We start from the raw sequence: 18,865 nt of genomic DNA, 5'->3' as shown, positions 1-18,865 counted from the left end.
TGGCTCTCGGGAATCAAGCCCTGGCATCTTGGTCCAAACTGGTCCTCAACCCCTAACCCCTCCCGCTGTAAGGCTGGATGACATTCCTTACACCCTTTATTCCCCGGATCAACTCCATTCTGATAAGTCATTAAAGAGTAGATCCCCATCTATATCTCTGTTGCTGTGAGTGGTCCTCTGCTACCTCCTACTGTCCTACAGTCCATCTGGACTCTGATGACCATTGTACTGCGTGACACATCGCTGTTTAGCGTCTGTTTGTTTTAATTCAGAAGCCTCACACTAATTCTCTGTGTAATTGCCTCTGGTCGTATAAGCTCCTCTTCCCGGTGTGTATGAATGCGTTTAAAGTATGGTAACATGGGCCATCCCCTTCCCCACGCTTCACCAATTAGCCTGAAGATTTGTATCAATTTAAACAACGCAATAAATGCAGCGTTGGTGAACCATGAGATTGGTGAACTCATCCCTGCTCAACTCCACCCTGCAGGGGTCCTTCCCGCCCCCCCTAGAGACCTATTCATTCATTCATCTCATTCACCCTCTGTCCCCTGACTGTCCCCCTCTCTCCTGCAGTGGCACACTGTGCCTCGTCGCGACAGATCATCTCTCACTGGAAGAACTGCACGCGGCACGACTGTCCGGTCTGCCTGCCGCTGAAGAACGCCGGAGACAAGAGGAACCAGCAGTGTGAGTGCTCCGTGTGTGTGTGTGTGTGTGTGTGTGTGTGTGTGTGTGTGTGTGTGAGGATGATAACCTATAGATCATTGTAACCCCCCCCCTCTCCTGCAGCCCTCCTCAGCAGCGCGGGGGTGGGCCTGGTCAACTCGCTGGGCCCCACGGTGCCCGGGGGCCCCCCCAACGCGGCCAGCATCAACCCCTCCAGCCAGATCGACCCCAGCTCCATCGAGAGGGCCTACGCCGCGCTGGGACTCACCTACCAGGGGAACCAGCTGCCCCCCCAGGGGCCCCAGGGGCCCGGCCAGGCCATGGGGGGCCAGCCCGGCATGAGGGCCCTCAACTCCATGGGTGAGGGCCGCAGCGTCGCTCTCTGACCGCTCAGTTAGACCGTCGTCTGGGGCGGCCGTCTGTCATTCCACTGGAGCCCAGTGTCCTAACGTCCTCTCTCTCTCGCTCTCTCGCTCTCGCTCTCTGTGTGTGTGTCTCCTTCTCTTCTCTTCTCTTCTCTCTCTCTCTCTCTCTCTCTTCTCTCTTCTCTCCTCTCTCTCTCAGGAGGTAATCCCATGGGTGTGAACGGCGGAGGCGGGCTGTCGTCCAATCAGCAGTCGAGCCTGCTGCCTGACGCCATGCTGCACAACAACCTGAACGCTCAGAGGTAAGCCCTGACCTCTGACCTCTGACCTGGGGAGGAGCTCGGCTGGTCCTGACCCCCCCTCACCTCTCCCCCCTCCCTCTCCCTCTCCCCTCAGCCTGATGAACGACTCCATGGCCAGCATGGGCTCCATGCCCACGGCCACGCCCCCCTCTGCGCCGGGCATGAGGAAGTCGTGGCACGAGGACATCACCCAGGACCTCAGGAACCACCTGGTGCACAAGCTGTGAGTCTGTCTGTCTGTCTGTCTGTCTGTCTGTCTGTCTGTCTGTCTGTCTGTCTGTCTGTCTGTCTGTCTGTCTGTCTGTCTGTCTGTCTGTCTGTCTGTCTGTCTGTCTGTCTGTCTGTCTGTCTGTCTGTCTGTCTGTCTGTCTGTCTGTCTGTCTGTCTGTCTGTCTGTCTGTCTGTCTGTCTGTCTGTCTGTCTGTCTGTCTGTCTGTCTGTCTGTCTGTCTGTCTGTCTGTCTGTCTGTCTGTCTGTCTGTCTGTCTGTCTGTCTGTCTGTCTGTCTGTCTGTCTGTCTGTCTGTCTGTCTGTCTGTCTGTCTGTCTGTCTGTCTGTCTGTCTGTCTGTCTGTCTGTCTGTCTGTCTGTCTGTCTGTCTGTCTGTCTGTCTGTCTGTCTGTCTGTCTGTCTGTCTGTCTGTCTGTCTGTCTGTCTGTCTGTCTGTCTGTCTGTCTGTCTGTCTGTCTGTCTGTCTGTCTGTCTGTCTGTCTGTCTGTCTGTCTGTCTGTCTGTCTGTCTGTCTGTCTGTCTGTCTGTCTGTCTGTCTGTCTGTCTGTCTGTCTGTCTGTCTGTCTGTCTGTCTGTCTGTCTGTCTGTCTGTCTGTCTGTCTGTCTGTCTGTCTGTCTGTCTGTCTGTCTGTCTGTCTGTCTGTCTGTCTGTCTGTCTGTCTGTCTGTCTGTCTGTCTGTCTGTCTGTCTGTCTGTCTGTCTGTCTGTCTGTCTGTCTGTCTGTCTGTCTGTCTGTCTGTCTGTCTGTCTGTCTGTCTGTCTGTCTGTCTGTCTGTCTGTCTGTCTGTCTGTCTGTCTGTCTGTCTGTCTGTCTGTCTGTCTGTCTGTCTGTCTGTCTGTCTGTCTGTCTGTCTGTCTGTCTGTCTGTCTGTCTGTCTGTCTGTCTGTCTGTCTGTCTGTCTGTCTGTCTGTCTGTCTGTCTGTCTGTCTGTCTGTCTGTCTGTCTGTCTGTCTGTCTGTCTGTCTGTCTGTCTGTCTGTCTGTCTGTCTGTCTGTCTGTCTGTCTGTCTGTCTGTCTGTCTGTCTGTCTGTCTGTCTGTCTGTCTGTCTGTCTGTCTGTCTGTCTGTCTGTCTGTCTGTCTGTCTGTCTGTCTGTCTGCGTTGACCCCTGGTGTTGTGCGTTGACCCCCGGTGTTGTGCGTTGACCCCTGACCCCTGGTGTTGACCCCTGGTGTTGTGCGCTGACCCCTGACCCCTGGTGTTGACCCCTGGTGTTGTGCGCTGACCCCTGACCCCTGGTGTTGTGCGTTGACCCCTGACCCCTGGTGTTGACGCCTGGTGATGTGCGCTACAGGGTGCAGGCCATCTTCCCCACCCCGGACCCGGCCGCGCTGAAGGACCGGCGGATGGAGAACCTGGTGGCATACGCCCGCAAGGTGGAGGGGGACATGTACGAGTCGGCCAACAGCCGGGTAGGACGCACACACACACACACACACTCACCTACAAACACACGCAAGACTAGGGCCTCAGGGGAGGGACTCGAGCCTTAGGGGAGGGACTCGAGTTATAGGGGAGGGACGCGTGCCTTAGGGGAAGGACTAGTGCCCTAGGGGAGGGGCTAGAGCCCTAGGGGTGGGACTAGAGCCTTAGGGGAGGGACTAGAGTTATAGGGGAGGGACTAGAGCCTTAAAGGAGGGACTAGTGCCCTAGGGGAGGGACTAGTGCCCTAGGGGAGGGGCTAGAGCCTTAGGGGAGGGGCTAGAGCCTTAGGGGAGGGACTAGGGCCTTAGGGGAGGGACTAGGGCCTTAGGGGAGGGCCCCAGGGGAGGGACTAGGGCCATATGGCTAGAGGAGGGACTAGGGCCCTAGGGGAGGGACTAGAGCCATACGGCTAGGGAGGGACTAGAGCCATACGGCTAGGGAGGGACTAGAGCCATACGGCTAGGGGAGGGACTAGAGCCATACGGCTAGGGGAGGGACTAGAGACATACGGCTAGGGGAGGGACTAGGACCTAGGGGAGGGACTAGGGGAGGGACTAGAGCCATACGGCTAGGGGAGGGACTAGAGCCATACGGCTAGGGGAGGGACTAGAGCCATACGGCTAGGGGAGGGACTAGAGCCATACGGCTAGGGGAGGGACTAGGGGTACTATAAGCTAAACCGTACTGTGTCAGAGCTGTGGCCGTAGCGTTCTGACCGGTGAGGGTCCATCTGCAGGCGGAGTACTACCACCTGCTGGCGGAGAAGATCTACAAGATCCAGAAGGAGCTGGAGGAGAAGAGGAGGACCCGCCTCCAGAAGCAGGGCATGATGCCCTCCCAGGCCGGCATGCCCCCCTCCGGCCTGCCGCAGGGCGGACCCCCTGGCATGGGCGGACCCCCTGGCATGGGCGGACCCCCAGGCATGGGCGGACCCCCAGGCATGGGCGGGCCCCCAGGCATGGGCGGGCCCCCAGGGATGGGCCAGCCGGCCATGGGCCCCGGCCAGCCGCCCAGTGAGTGGTCCCCCTACTCGTCTTGTGTTGTGCTTCTATTTGTGGCGATAGTGGGAGCGTCTCTGGACTCAGACGCTCTCTGCTCGTTGGTTTAACTCCAGCTCCGGTTGGTCCATCGGGTTGTTGAGCAGAGCCTTTTACCCAGAGGGCCTACGAGGCGGGTCACAGTTAAAGAAGGCCGTCAAAGGAAGAACCCCGAGTTATGGTGCTGCACAAGCTAGGGAAGGGAGAAGAAGACGGTGTATCTCACTGACCCCCCCCCTTTTAAGACTTTGATTGACGCGTCCTTCTGTCCCGTCAGACGGCCCCCATGCCGACCCCTCCATGGTGCGACCCCCCGGGCCCGGCCAGATGGTCAGCAGGATGCAGAACCCAGCAGGTACCAGGTCCACTCACTCACTCACTCACTCACTCACTCACTCACTCACTACCTCACTACCTCACTACCTCACTCACTCACTCACTCACTCACTCACTCACTCACTCACTCACTCACTCACTACTAGGGGTGGGAAAAATAATCTCTTCTTCGATGCATCGCGATTCTCGCTAGAACGATTCTGTCTCGATGCAGATAAATTAATAATCGGAATTAAAAAATGTTTGTTTTTGGTTTTTTTGCCTGCTGAAACATAATTTGCAGCAGGCAAAATATTTTTTGTAATTTTACAATTATTGTATTTATCTTCAGGGTGGATTGGCCAATCTGATTTGCCTTGACACGAGTGCGATTCAGTCTACGCATAGCATGCGCGCAAACTCAGACAGACACAAGAACTCCTTCTAATTCAAGAGCAGCTTTTCCTTTAATGACATAGAAAAGGAAGATTAGAAATAAAAAACTGAAACCTATTTTTTGCATGCTTCCATATTGTGCAAGCTGCATTGTTCATAGAAAGTCATATTTGTGACAAATACTTTCTCTCTTATGAAATATTAGGTAAGTTAGTTCATCTGTTGATGTCTTTAATGATCATCACAAAAGTAGGAAGTGATTAGCAAACTGAGTAGCAAACCCAGATGTATATATATATATATATATTTGAAAATCCCGCATGGAAAAGTACATAGAAAAATTTTTTTGCATCTCAATGCACCGATAATCGCTTCACAATCTAATCGTTGACCTCATAATCGGAATCGAATCGTGAGGTGCCAAGAGATTCCCACCCCTACTCACTACCTCACTCACTCACTCACTCACTCACTCACTCACTCACTCACTCACTCACTCACTCACTCACTCACTCACTCACTCACTCACTACCCCACTGACTTACTCACTCACTCACTCACTCACTGACTCACTCACTCACTCACTCACTCACTCACTCACTCACTCACTCACTCACTCACTCACTCACTCATATGTTGACTTGGTTTCTTCAGGGATGAACCAGTTCGGTCAGATGGGAATGCAGTCCATGGGTCAGAGGTCGCCCCTTCCGTCCGGACCAACCATGAACCAGGTGAGCCCCCCCCCCCCCCACTGAGTGGGCGTGGTCTGATGCCGTGGTGGGCGTGGTCTGATGCCGTGGTGGGCGTGGTCTGATGCTGTGGTGGGCGTGGTCTGATGCCGTGGTGGGCGTGGTCTGATGCCGTGGTGGGCGTGGTCTGATGCCGTGGTGGGCGTGGTCTGATGCCCCCTCTTCTGTCCCCAGATGGGCATGGGCCCCAGCAGGATGGGGCAGCCCAGCGCAGCCCAGCTCCAGAACCAGTACCACCCCCCAGGACAGTTCCCCGGGCCCATGAACCAGACGGGGGCGCAGGGCGGCATGGCGCAGGTGAGCCCCCGTCCTCAGCGCGTAGCCCCCCAGGGAGGCTCCCCTGGAGTAGCCTTCTACCTGCTCACCGTCCTCCAGGCTCTGGAGCTCCCCCACCTCCCTCCTCTCTCCTCCCTCCTCTCCCCTCCCTCCCTCCCTCCTCTCCCCTCCCTCCCTCCTCTCTCCTCTCCCCCACCTCCCTCCTCTCCCCCACCTCCCTCCTCTCTCCTCCCTCCCTCTCTCCTCCCTCCTCTCTCCTCCCTCCCTCCCTCCCTCCCTCCCTCCCTCCCTCCTCTCCCCTCCCTCCCTCCCTCTCTCCTCCCTCCCTCCCTCCCTCCCTCCCTCCCTCCCTCTCTCCTTCCTCCCTCCTCCCTCCCTCCCTCCTCCCTCCTCCCTCCCTCCCTCCTCTCCCCTCCCTCCTCTCCTCTCCTCTTCTCGGCTCCCTCCCTCCCTCCTCTCTCCTCCCTCCCTCCTCTCCTCCCTCCTCTCTTCCCTCCTCCCTCCCTCCTCTCTTCCTCCCTCCTCTCTCCTCTCCTCCTCCCCCCCTCCCTCCCTCCTCTCTCTCTCTCCTCCCTCCCTCCCTCCCTCCTCTCTCCTTCCTCCCTCCTCCCTCCCTCCTCTCTTCCTCCCTCCCTCCTCTCCTCATCCTCCTCCCCCCCCCCTCCCTCCCTCCTCCCTCCTCGTTGCCCCCCCCCCTTACCGTCTCTCTCTCTCTCCAGGCCCAGATGTCCACGCCGGCCCCCCTCCCAGGCGGCAGCCCCCTCTCTCAGTCGGCCTCCAGCGCCTCGGCCCCCGGGGGCCCGGGCAGCGTTGGGCCCCTGCCCTCGGCCCCCGGGGCCCACCCCCACTGCCCCCCCATGCGGACCAGCTCCCCCTCGCCGGCCCGCAGCCTGACGCCGCAGCCGCACCAGACCCCGCCCACGCTGCCGGGCTCGCAGACCCCCCAGCCGCACACGCCCAGCGCCGCGCAGCTCCCCCCCTCACAACAACAACAACAGCAGCAGCAACAGCAACAGCAGCAACAGCTCCACCAACAGCAGATGCAGCAGCAACATCAACAGCAGCAGCAGATGCAACATCAACAACAACAGAATCAACAACAACAGCAGCAGCACCAACTTCAACAACAGCACCAACATCAACAACAACAGCAGCAGCTTCAACAACAACAACAACAGCTCCATCAACAACAGCAAATGCAGCAACATCAACAACAGATGCAGCAGCAGCAGCAACAACAGAATCAACAACAACAGAATCAACAACAACAGAATCAACAACAGCAGCAGCAGCAACAACAAATGCAGCAGCAGCAGAATCAACAACAACAACAACAGCAGCAGCAGCATCAACAACAACAGCAGCAGCAGACCCAGCAGACCCAGCAGACCCAGCAGACCCAGCAGACCCAGCAGACCCAGCCCCCCCCACCACAGCCCCCCGCCCCGCTGCAGAACCACCAGCAGCAGGCGGGGGCCCCGGGCGGGGGCTCTGAGAAGGCCAATCAGCTGCAGCCTCCCCAGGGGCCCGGGAGCGCCTCGTCCAAGTCGGGCCAAGCCCCGCCCCCGGCCAACCAGAACGCCCACATGACCCCGCCCCCGCCGCCACGCAGCCCGGTGAGTGACGGCCGCCCTCCACCAATCAGACCAGCAGCTCCTCCACCCACCAGTAGACCAGCAGCTCCTCCACCCACCAGTAGACCAGCAGCTCCTCCACCCACCAGTAGACCAGCAGCTCCTCCACCCACCAGTAGACCAGCAGCTCCTCCACCCACCAGTAGACCAGCAGCTCCTCCACCCACCAGTAGACCAGCAGCTCCTCCACCCACCAGTAGACCAGCAGCTCCTCCACCCACCAGTAGACCAGCAGGTCCTCCACCCACCAGTAGACCAGCAGCTCCTCCACCCACCAGTAGACCAGCAGCTCCTCCACCCACCAGTAGACCAGCAGGTCCTCCACCCACCAGTAGACCAGCAGCTCCTCCCCTGACGGACGCTGGTTAGATTCCGGCTCCTCTTAGCTCAGTGCCGGGGGGGGGCGGTCCCCCGAGGCCGTGGGGACGGCCCCCCGAGGCCGTGGGGGCGGCCCCCCGAGGCCGTGGGGGCGGCCCCCCGAGGCCGTGGGGGCGGCCCCCCGAGGCCGAGGGGGCGGTCCCCTGAGGAGGGGGCGGTCCCCCGAGGCCGTGGGGGCGGTCCCCCGAGGCCGAGGGGGCGGTCCCCCGAGGCCGAGGGGGGTGAAGGGTTGAACGGGGGCTGTATATTCATCCTCCATGTGCCCCCCCCCCAGCTGTCCCAGAAGTCGTCCCTGATGGCGGACGGCCCCGCCTCCACGCCGCCCTCGGTGAGCAGTGGCGCCGACCCCGCCTCCCAGGCGCCGGCGGCCGACAGCGTGGCCTCGGGCGCCGCCGACGTCAAGATGGAGGTGAAGAAGCAGGAGGACGAGGATGAGGAGGAGGAGGAGGAGGAGGCGGACCCGGCGGGAGACGGCGACGCCTCGGGGAAGAAGGGCAAAGGTCAGGCGGACGTCAAGGAGGAGGAGAAGCCCGAGGTAAGACCCCCCCCCCCGACCATTAGCCCCGCCCTGATGGTTAGCCGTAGCCGCGGGCGTCCTGATGGTTAGCCGTAGCCGCGGGCGTCCTGATGGTTAGCCGTAGCCGCGGGCGTCCTGATGGTTAGCCGTAGCCGCGGGCGTCCTGATGGTTAGCCGTAGCCGCGGGCGTCCTGATGGTTAGCCGTCGCCGCGGGCGTCCTGATGGTTAGCCGCGGGCGTAGGACTCTGTCTGGGTCGCGGTGACGCCAGAGTCACTCATGGCTCCGCCTCTCCTCGCCCCCCTCAGATCAAGAAGGAGAAGACGTCGGGGGACGGCTGCAAGGCCGAGCCCATGGATACCTCATCGTCCACGGCAACCGCCGCCGCCGCCCCCTCGGTGACGGCCACCAACGGCGAGGACAAGAAGCCGGAGGTGAAGAAGGAGCCCAAGGAGGAGGAGGAGGAGGGCGAGGCCGGATCCCCCGCCAGCGCGGAGAGCAAGAGGAAAGGTGAGTCCAGAGGAACGCTCTAGAACCGGGTTCAGTGTGTCCTCAAAGAGGAACGCTCTAGAACCGGGGTTCAGTGTGTCCTCACAGAGGAACGCTCTGGAACCGGGTTCAGTGTGTCCTCACAGAGGAACGCTCTTAGAACCGGGGTTCAGTGTGTCCTCACAGAGGAACGCTCTAGAACCGGGTTCAGTGTGTCCTCACAGAGGAACGCTCTAGAACCGGGGTTCAGTGTGTCCTCACAGAGGAACGCTCTAGAACCGGGTTCAGTGTGTCCTCACAGAGGAACGCTCTAGAACCGGGGTTCAGTGTGTCCTCACAGAGGAACGCTCTAGAACCGGGGTTCTGGGTGTCCTCTGCTCCCAGGTTTAGTCACTCCCCTCCACGTTAACGGGACTCGCTCCCCTTGAGAGAGTAACCCTGAACCCCCTTAATAGAGGGGTTCAGTCCCCCCTTCAGAGAGGGGTTCAGTCCCCCTTCAGAGAGGGGTTCAGTCCCCCTTCAGAGAGGGGTTCAGTCCCTCTTCAGAGAGGGGTTCAGTCCCTCTTCAGAGAGGGGTTCAGTCCCTCTTCAGAGAGGGGTTCAGTCCCTCTTCAGAGAGGGGTTCAGTCCCTCTTCAGAGAGGGGTTCAGTCCCTCTTCAGAGAGGGGTTCAGTCCCTCTTCAGAGAGGGGTTCAGTCCCCCCTTCAGAGAGGGGTTCAGTCCCCCTTAATAGAGGGGTTCAGTCCCCCCTTCAGAGAGGGGTTCAGTCCCTCTTCAGAGTGGGGTTCAGTCCCTCTTCAGAGTGGGGTTCAGTCCCTCTTCAGAGTGGGGTTCAGTCCCTCTTCAGAGTGGGGTTCAGTCCCTCTTCAGAGTGGGGTTCAGTCCCTCTTCAGAGTGGGGTTCAGTCCCTCTTCAGAGTGGGGTTCAGTCCCTCTTCAGAGTGGGGTTCAGTCCCTCTTCAGAGAGGGGTTCAGTCCCCCTTCAGAGAGGGGTCCAGACTCTTCAGAGAGGGGTTCAGTCCCTCTTCAGAGAGGGGTTCAGTCCCTCTTCAGAGTGGGGTTCAGTCCCTCTTCAGAGAGGGGTCCAGTCCCCCTTCAGAGAGGGGTCCAGTCCCTCTTCAGAGTGGGGTTCAGTCCCTCTTCAGAGAGGGGTTCAGTCCTCCTTCAGAGAGGGGTTCAGTCCTCCTTCAGAGAGGGGTTCAGTCCTCCTTCAGAGAGGGGTTCAGTCCCCCTTCAGAGAGGGGTCCAGTCCCCCTTCAGAGAGGGGTCCAGTCCCCCTTCAGAGAGGGGTCCAGTCCCCCTTCAGAGAGGGGTTCAGTCCCCCTTCAGAGAGGGGTTCAGTCCCCCTTCAGAGAGGGGTTCAGTCCCCCTTCAGAGAAGGGTTCAGTCCCTCTCCAGGGAGCCCTAATCCGTACCTGAGGAACTCCACAAGGGCTCTAATGATCGGCCTCCTCATCAACGTCTCCTAACCAAGTCTTTCTCTTGTTTATCACTTGCTCCCCCTCTCTCTCCCTCTCCCCCTCCCCCTCTCTCTCCCCCTCCCAGTCTTTAAGCCTGAGGAGCTGCGTCAGGCCCTGATGCCCACCCTGGAGGCGTTGTACCGGCAGGACCCCGAGTCCTTGCCGTTCCGCCAGCCGGTGGACCCCCAGTTACTGGGAATACCCGTACGTATTCGAACTAGTAACAAAACTAACCTGGTAAGGGACTGCTCTGGCTGACATTCTTTTTGCTTCCGCTCCGCCTAGATTAAAACATTAAAACATTTTAATTTATTCATCATGTCTGCTGTTGTTTCCTGTTTTCGCTCATAGACGTCACGGTTGTGTCTGTCCTCCGCTCACCTCGTTGTCTCACCTTTGCACTCACCATGTGTATAAGAGGATGAGAGGGAGGCGGTGGAGGTTAACATTTCATTCATTCCACAGGTCATTCAGTCGTACGTACACTTAACTCACGGCAGCATCGTCTGACTCACACGGGGAAATGCAAGGCCTCAGATAACGGAAGGGCTCCATGATCAGAGCTAGAGATTCCACCAACGCTCCCTCACCAGGAGGTCAACCATGCTAACCAACAGTTGACCACCAGTTGTGTTTGGCGGTACTTTGCCTCATGGACATCGCTGATCCAAACACATTGCTGATCAATCCCATTATTCTACGAACCAAACAAATCAATCAGGACCAAAGACCAAACTCTCGTGTCTCATTGCTATGTCTTCCAGTCATCTGATCATCTGCATTTCTCCGCCATAAGCTCACTTTATCACTAGATTTGTGTTCGCCTCCATCCTAGCTTCCTAGTTCAGTTCCTCACCAGTAGTTAGTCGTGTGTTGATGTTGGGGTGGGGGTTCTGTGTCGAGGTGAGCCGATGCCGCTAAAGGGTCCGTTTTCCAAACCTGGTGGAATGTAATTAGCTCTTGTATTGGTGTCGTTGGTTCCCAGAGGCGTACGGGAGCCTCCTCCATCCGGCCGCACGGCGTGAGTGGCTCAGCATACGGCTCTATACACACTCAGCGCGCAACGCTTTATTTTTAACTGCCCCACTTGATTCGATGGCCGTCAGCCCCCCTCCTCCCCCCCCCCCGAGGACCCGCTACGCAACCCGGCGCGTACCCAGAACTCCTGGACAGAGCGGTAGCGCTAGCAGAAAGCCTTGCGCCCTAGCGTGCCAGGTAGTGTGCTAGGTCGCGTGCTGGCTACTGGCTAGGTACGTAGCCACGCGGCTAGTTTTGACTCAGAGCAACGGTGCGGAACAGGAACGCCGCCCTGCAGGTTGGCGTGCCGGCGTGTTCTGCAACGCCGGGAAACCCCGTCTGCCCGGGAAACCCCGACCGGACTCCTCGGTCTCCTCCGGATTAAACCCCAACAGTGGACGTGGGTTTAAACCCCAACAGTGGACGTGGGTTTAAACCCCAACAGTGGACGTGGGTTTAAACCCCAACAGTGGACGTGGGTTTAAACCCCAACAGTAGACGTGGGGTTAAACCCCAACAGTAGCAGGGTTTAAACCCCAGCAGTAGACGTGGGTTTAAACCCCAACAATAGACGTGGGTTTAAACCCCAACAGTAGACGTGGGTTTAAACCCCAACAGTAGACGTGGGTTTAAACCCCAACAGTAGACGTGGGTTTAAACCCCAACAGTGGACGTGGGGTTAAACCCCAACAGTAGACGTGGGGTTAAACCCCAACGGTGGACGTGGGTTTAAACCCCAACGGTGGACGTGGGTTTAAACCCCAACGGTGGACGTGGGTTCAAACCCCAGCGGTGGACGTGGGTTTAAACCCCAGCGGTGGACGTGGGTTTAAACCGCAGCGGTGGACGTGGGTTTAAACCGCAGCGGTGGACGTGGGTTTAAACCGCAGCGGTGGACGTGGGTTTAAACCGCAGTGGTGGACGTGGGTTTAAACCGCAGCGGTGGACGTGGGTTTAAACCCCAGCGGTGGACGTGGGTTTAAACCCCAGCGGTGGACGTGGGTTTAAACCCCAGCGGTGGACGTGGGTTTAAACCCCAGCGGTGGACGTGGGTTTAAACCCCAGCGGTGGACGTGGGTTTAAACCCCAGCGGTGGACGTGGGTTTAAACCCCAGCGGTGGACGTGGGTTTAAACCCCAGCGGTGGACGTGGGTTTAAACCCCAGCGGTGAACGTGGGTTTAAACCCCAGCGGTGAACGTGGGTTTAAACCCCAGCGGTGAACGTGGGTTTAAACCCCAGCGGTGGACGTGGGTTTAAACCCCAGCGGTGAACGTGGGTTTAAACCCCAGCGGTGAACGTGGGTTTAAACCCCAGCGGTGAACGTGGGTTTAAACCCCAGCGGTGGACGTGGGTTTAAACCCCAGCGGTGGACGTGGGTTTAAACCCCAACAGTAGACGTGGGTTCGGCTCTTCCGGTAATGTGGCTGACGTTTCGTACCGACATTAAATCCGACCCGTCATGTTTACAGTGATGACCAGCGGAGCGGACATGTTCTAGTTAGGGTTTGGGATGTGGGTGAACCCTGACCCCAAGGGTCGCCCTCTGACCCCTCCTCCCTCACGGACCCCGGGGTCCCAATGCCCCTGGTGACCTTTCCTCAGAGGTCACCGTTGCTAGCTTCAGCAGCAGCGGCGTTAGCCAGAGTAGCGCTGTAGCTTGGCGGACGCTGTGATGCTAATCCGAGCGCCACTGTGTCCCGCTTGCTTCCTGCCGCGCTGCCATCCGCTCGCTCGCCTCCGCTTGGCCGCCCGCCAGCAGCAGACCCCGGACGCGACCCGGTGTCGAGCTCGGCTGCTGAATAGCAGTAGTGGACCGGCTGAAGTAGCATCAGCGTTGTCGATGTTCCAGCTGTACTTCTGGCTTGATGCTCTAAGATGATTGATGTCTGATTGGCCCCGCCCACCAGGGCCGGGTCCTATCCTGTGTGTTGTTGGTCCAGTCGTCTGCTAGCTGGTGTCTGAGTGGTGGGGAGGTCTGGGTGAGGGAGGGGGGAGGAGCTCTCCCTCCCCGACCGCCCCGGCCTCCCCACGACAAACGATGCCCCCCCCCTGATATGTACCCCCCCCCCCCAAACGAAAACCCTTCTTCTGCAAAAAAAAACAACTCTTGGATCTCACCCCCCCCCCCCCCCTCCTCCACTCTTCCTTCTGCTCCGTGTGTCCCGCTGCCCCCTTCACTTCTCTCCGGACTAGCAGGACTACTTTGACATCGTGAAGACCCCCATGGACCTGTCCACCATCAAGCGCAAGCTGGACACGGGCCAGTTCCAGGAGCCCTGGCAGTACGTGGACGACGTGTGGCTCATGTTCAACAACGCCTGGCTGTACAACCGCAAGACGTCCCGCGTCTACAAGTACTGCTCCAAGCTGGCCGAGGTGTTCGAGGCCGAGATCAACCCCGTGATGCAGGGCCTGGGCTACTGCTGCGGCCGGAAGGTGGGTGTGGGGTGGGGGTTGGGGGTGGAGGTGAGGGGTCTGGGGGGGTGGGGGTGTGGCTCGGTGAGTGCGCAGGTGGCCCAATGCACAACCACAGAGCGGACTTTACGGTCAGCTCCACTGGGCCTTGAGGCTTTTAGTAAACGTAAAGTGCGTTCTGTGGTTATCCCTTCAGAAATACTTCTCAGGAAATCCTGTGCATTATCCGTCTGAGTTTAGGGGTCACCTCTGGGAATGGTTTTGTCATTATTCGTATTGTCTGGGCATCGGTTTGGGCTGTGACTCACAATACACTCGGGTCATGTGATCATGTGCCGAGAGTGTTGTGTTTTTAGTGTGTGCGTGTAGAAGTGACACCACTGACCTGTTCTCCGTCTCCCCTCGCTCCCCCCAGCTGGAGTTCTCTCCCCAGACACTGTGCTGCTACGGCAAACAGCTGTGCACCATCCAGCGCGACGCCGCCTACTTCAGCTACCAGAACAGGTAAGCAGCGCAGACAACCAGGAATACAGGCAGAAACACACAGGCAGAAACACACAGGCAGAAACACACAGGCACACAACCAGGAATACAGGCAGAAAGACACACACAGGCAGAAACACACAAGCAAACAACCAGGAATACAGGCAGAAAGACAAAACATGCAATAACCCACAAATATACAACCAGGAACACAGGCGGAAAAAAGAACACCCCCCCCCCCGCGCGCGCGCGCCCCGACGCCATAATATTTCATCACTCGGCGGCCATGACATCGTAGCCCTGTAGCCGCGCTCTGATTGGGCCTCAGATGGTTCCGTTGGATCGGTCTCCATCCTCCATTATTCATGTCCGATGAGTTCCTCCACGCTCGGTTCATTCATACAGCGAGCTCTGGCCTCCTGCAGCCCGAGGCCTCTGGCTCCACAACCACACTCATCTTACTCTAAAAATAAAAAAAGTAAAGATTTATAGAGAGTGAAGAAGCTCCTTTCTGCGAGCAGACGAAGGCGGGCCGCTCTATGAATGAACCTCTTTAGCAGCGCCATCTATCTGTCTTGTTTCTATCACTTATCCACTTTATCCATGTTGGGAGCCCCTCCCCCCCACAGCTCCTATTGGCTCCTCACGTTGCTGTATTGTTGTTTTTGTTGTTGTTGTGGACCACTGGACGTCTGACGCTAATCTTTGCTTTGCCTTGGCTCTCTGTCCCTGTTGGTTGTTTCACCTTCTGCTCCCCCCTCACTCTCCTCCTCTTCCTCTCTCCCTCCTCTAACTCTCCCTCCTCTTCCTCTCTCTCCCTCCTCTCTCTCTCCCTCCTCTCTCTCTCTCCTTACTCTTCCTCTCTCCCTCCTCTTCCTCTCTACCTGTCCATGTCCTTACCTGTAACAATTAATTTCCACTCTTTTTTAATATTCGTTTTACCTCCCCTCCCCCGTCTCCCCTTCTCTCCCTCCTTTTAACGCTTGTGATGTCTGCATTGGCCTGCTTGCTGTGACCAATCATCCACTCCGAAATTTACGTGCAAAATCAAAACCTCCCGCCCACACAAAAACGCTGCATCACGATTGGCTGCTTCCTCCCGACGACGGTCTACCTTGCCCCCTGCCTCCTCCCGTGTGCCCGCCCTGCCCTGATTGGCCGGCTGCTTCGTCTCCATGCCCTCACTGTGATTGGCTGTGCTGTTGGCGAACGGTGTAGTTCACCAAAATTTGGGCTTATTGCTGACAGGTACCACTTCTGTGAGAAGTGTTTCAACGAGATCCAGGGCGAGAGCGTTTCCCTGGGAGACGACCCGTCGCAGCCCCAGACGTGAGTACCCCCCTCTCATCCTCCCCCCTCCCATCCCCCCCCCCCCCACGGGACCACTAAACACCTCTGTTGACGGACCTTAAAGCCGGTTCATCTAGCCTTTAGTTTGTTGTTCTTGAAGTAAATTGATGTCATTAAAATCTAACGTTTCTTTGGTCTTTTCATGTGTTCATGTGTTGTGTTCTAATGCCTTTATTATGACCTTTTATCTGTAACATTCCCTCATCACACACTAGTTTCTACCAGAGCGTTATTGGTTCCCCTCTCTTTAGATGTGTTTCTATTGGTTCCCCTCTCTCTAGATGTGTTTCTATTGGTGTCTAGTATCTCTGCCTCAGAACCTCAGAACCTGCTCCTCCGGGGTGAGGCTCCAGGTGTGGTTCCCTCCTCCTCACTCTCCTCCTCCTTCTCCTCCCCACAGGTCCATCAACAAAGACCAGTTCCAGCGGAAGAAGAACGACACCCTGGACCCAGAACTGTACGTCTCCCTCCCCCTCGCTCCTCTTTCTAGATGAGCTTCAGAACCTCATTAATCAATATATTCATTCATTAATGTATCATTTTACAAAGTTAGCATTGGAATACGTTTCGTTCTGTTAAATTGTATGTTTAGTTATCATCGGGTGGTATTGCCTACCCACGTCCCATGAGCCAGGCTTCTGACTAGTGCTTAGCTCTCTGGCTATGATCCCTGCGTTTGTCCTCAGGAAAAGTGTTGCATGCATAATGCGGTGATTTTGTCCAAGTTGCGTCCATCCGCGAGGTTCCTCTAACATGTCTGCCGTTCCCTCTGTCCCCTGCAGGCTGGTGGAATGCACCGACTGTGGTCGTAAAATGCACCAGATCTGCGTCCTGCATAACGACACCATATGGCCCATGGGGTGAGCTAGCCCTCACACACTCACACGAGTCCACTGGGATCCTGTCCTGCTTATTGTTGGCTCAGCATGGAGCCACAGCAGGGGAAACGACTCTCTGGAACGGCGTTCAGAGCTCAAAGATAGTATCACTGAAGTGACGTCATGACACGATAATGAAATCAATCATAAGATGATCTGACCGGGATGAGTCCGCCAAAGTGAGGGAAGCGGTCATTGAGACTGATTCACTCACAGTGGTAGTGTGGTGGCTAGTGATCACTAACTAAAATTTGAAAATTGACCATTATGTATTTTTTTAAGGCGAAAGTTCTCAGGTCCAAAGTGTTTTTGGGATAGACATGCTGAATAAATACATCATGTTTTCAAACTCAAAAATAATCGTTGACTAATCGGGATTTCAATATTGACCTGAATAATCGTGGTTATGATTTTTTTCCATAATCGAGCAACCCTATCCCAAAGTAATTGGTAATAACACCAATGAGAATTGAATTCACTCTGTTCATTACCCATCAGAGGCGACCATGGCCCACCAGAAGCTCTATTTCACACACACTCAAACATACTTTCTGTCTCCACAGCTTCACGTGCGACAGCTGCCTCAAGAAGGCCAACAAAACGCGGAAAGAGAACAAATATGCCGCCAAACGTAAGTGTTGAGCCTTCCCACCTGCTTTCCTTTGGACAGTGGCCCCAGCAGCTTCCTGAGAGGTCGTTCTTAGCGTAGGATCTGACCCCCCCCCCCCTCCAACCCCTGGGTTCCGTCAGCAGGAGGGGCCGGGGTCTGGCTGAAGATGTTAAACAAATGCCGAATGGAGATCTTCTTTTTTTTTTTTGGTGACGGCGGCGTTTAGCCTCTTTGTAGTGGACCGTGTTTTCCAGGGAGCGTCAGAAGTGATTTACCACCCAGTTTGATCCTCTGCTGTCCGGCCGGGAGTCCTCTGGCCGAGAGCAGGACAGCTGGATCCCATTGGATCAGACGGAGGTTTAACGATCCCCGCTGGGGTCACGGTAGCGTCCAGGAATCAGAACGCAGCCAAGAACGAGGAAGACTAAACAAAACGGGACAAAGGAGAGCAAGAGTCGATTTGAGGAATATGAAACCGATCAAATGTGATGGAGTTGAGTTTGGTTGAGCTAGGCTGGGAGTTTGTTTTCCAGTTACCGGTCTAGTGTTTCACTGCAATTGTCTGACACAAGTTCCCATTAGTCCAGGCGGGTTTTTTCTTCTTAAGCTCTTAAATAGCGAAGCTGCGTCAGGAAGAACTTTGACACTTGGAGACCAAGAGCTGATAATGCCTGTACCTCATTAGTGGGCACTGGCTTAATGCTCCGCCTGCTCCAGCTAGGTCCCCGCAGTCCCCCAGTAATGTAGCATCAACCGTTGTCGAAGGAGGTTCTCTTGAATTGACCTTCTTTAAGCTAGCGCAGCCAAGCGTATCGATTGAGAAAGACATTGAGGGCATCGCACCAGAATGTATAAAAGATCGGAAAAGCAGACCAGGCAGTTAAACTCTGACAAATCTGATTTAGAGGGACCTCCACAGCACGACTCGGGCTGGTCTTGAAGTTAACAATCCATCCCCTAGGGACTTGTTTTCCCAGTGTTGCCTCAAACTCATTTCTATTCCCCACACGCTCTTACCTCCATGAACCACCTGCTCATCTCCTCCATGCTCCCCTCCCTTCTAACCTCCGTCTCCCTCTCTCTTGCGGTCCAGGACTCCCGCACACCAAGCTGGGCGTCTACCTGGAGACGCGGGTCAACGACTACCTCAAGAGGCAGAACCACCCAGAGTCGGGTGACATCACCATCCGGGTGGTGCACGTCTCGGACAAGGTGGTGGAGGTCAAGCCGGGCATGAAGTCCAGGTGAGGGCGCACTCTGATGCTGAACTCAACTGCATAGCAGTTAGTCTTAAAAGGCTTCAAATTCCGGCATTTAAAGATCTTACCTCTAGCCCCCATAAAGGGCAAGGAAGAGCTCTTAAGGATCATGGGGGACAACAGGAAGAGGGACTCTTCCTTCCAGGGATTGACTCTAGTCTTCTTGGCTCTGGTCCGACCACCTGACCAAAGGGAGATCAGCAGGTCTGGCCGGGGACCTTCGGGTCCGCTGGAGCTCTCCAGTGACTCTCTGTCCTCGTCTTTGTCTGAGCAGGTTTGTGGACAGTGGCGAGATGTCCGAGTCCTTCCCGTACCGGACCAAGGCCCTGTTTGCCTTTGAGGACGTGGACGGAGCTGACTGCTGCTTCTTCGGGATGCACGTCCAGGAGTACGGCTCCGACTGCCCGCCGCCCAATCAGAGACGAGTTTACATATCGTACCTCGACAGTGTGCACTTCTTCCAGCCCCGACACCTGCGCACGGGGGTCTACCACGAGATCCTCATCGGCTACCTGGAATACGTCCGGAGACTCGGGTACGCCAGTTTAAAGAGATGCAGATCTATATCTAATGTAACGAGTGAAATCTTATTTGGCCTAAAACGCATTCT

The 18,865-nt window shown here is 56.7% G+C and overlaps 1 protein-coding gene across 1 annotated transcript in view; it reads left to right on the top strand.

The window, feature by feature from the left end:
- The window catches only part of LOC132470667 (histone acetyltransferase p300-like), a 35,576-nt gene that overhangs the window by 9,909 nt on the left and 6,802 nt on the right, over window positions 1-18,865 (top strand). The window contains exons 5-25 of the mRNA XM_060069473.1: window positions 577-690; window positions 793-1,029; window positions 1,234-1,336; window positions 1,431-1,559; window positions 2,860-2,977; window positions 3,727-4,003; window positions 4,305-4,382; window positions 5,393-5,472; window positions 5,665-5,787; window positions 6,486-7,382; window positions 8,053-8,313; window positions 8,603-8,804; window positions 10,328-10,446; window positions 13,457-13,696; window positions 14,091-14,179; window positions 15,377-15,487; window positions 15,909-15,965; window positions 16,291-16,368; window positions 16,950-17,017; window positions 18,090-18,240; window positions 18,530-18,790. Of these exons, the coding sequence (XP_059925456.1) occupies window positions 577-690; window positions 793-1,029; window positions 1,234-1,336; window positions 1,431-1,559; window positions 2,860-2,977; window positions 3,727-4,003; window positions 4,305-4,382; window positions 5,393-5,472; window positions 5,665-5,787; window positions 6,486-7,382; window positions 8,053-8,313; window positions 8,603-8,804; window positions 10,328-10,446; window positions 13,457-13,696; window positions 14,091-14,179; window positions 15,377-15,487; window positions 15,909-15,965; window positions 16,291-16,368; window positions 16,950-17,017; window positions 18,090-18,240; window positions 18,530-18,790 (3,793 nt within the window). The remainder of the gene's footprint in view (window positions 1-576; window positions 691-792; window positions 1,030-1,233; window positions 1,337-1,430; window positions 1,560-2,859; window positions 2,978-3,726; window positions 4,004-4,304; window positions 4,383-5,392; window positions 5,473-5,664; window positions 5,788-6,485; window positions 7,383-8,052; window positions 8,314-8,602; window positions 8,805-10,327; window positions 10,447-13,456; window positions 13,697-14,090; window positions 14,180-15,376; window positions 15,488-15,908; window positions 15,966-16,290; window positions 16,369-16,949; window positions 17,018-18,089; window positions 18,241-18,529; window positions 18,791-18,865) is intronic.

The sequence above is a fragment of the Gadus macrocephalus genome, chromosome 2 (assembly GCF_031168955.1).
Source record: "Gadus macrocephalus chromosome 2, ASM3116895v1".
In the NCBI taxonomy this organism is placed as follows: Eukaryota; Metazoa; Chordata; class Actinopteri; order Gadiformes; family Gadidae; genus Gadus; species Gadus macrocephalus.
The sequence above is the reverse complement of the archived record's forward strand: the minus strand, read 5'-3'. Positions and strand labels throughout refer to the sequence as shown.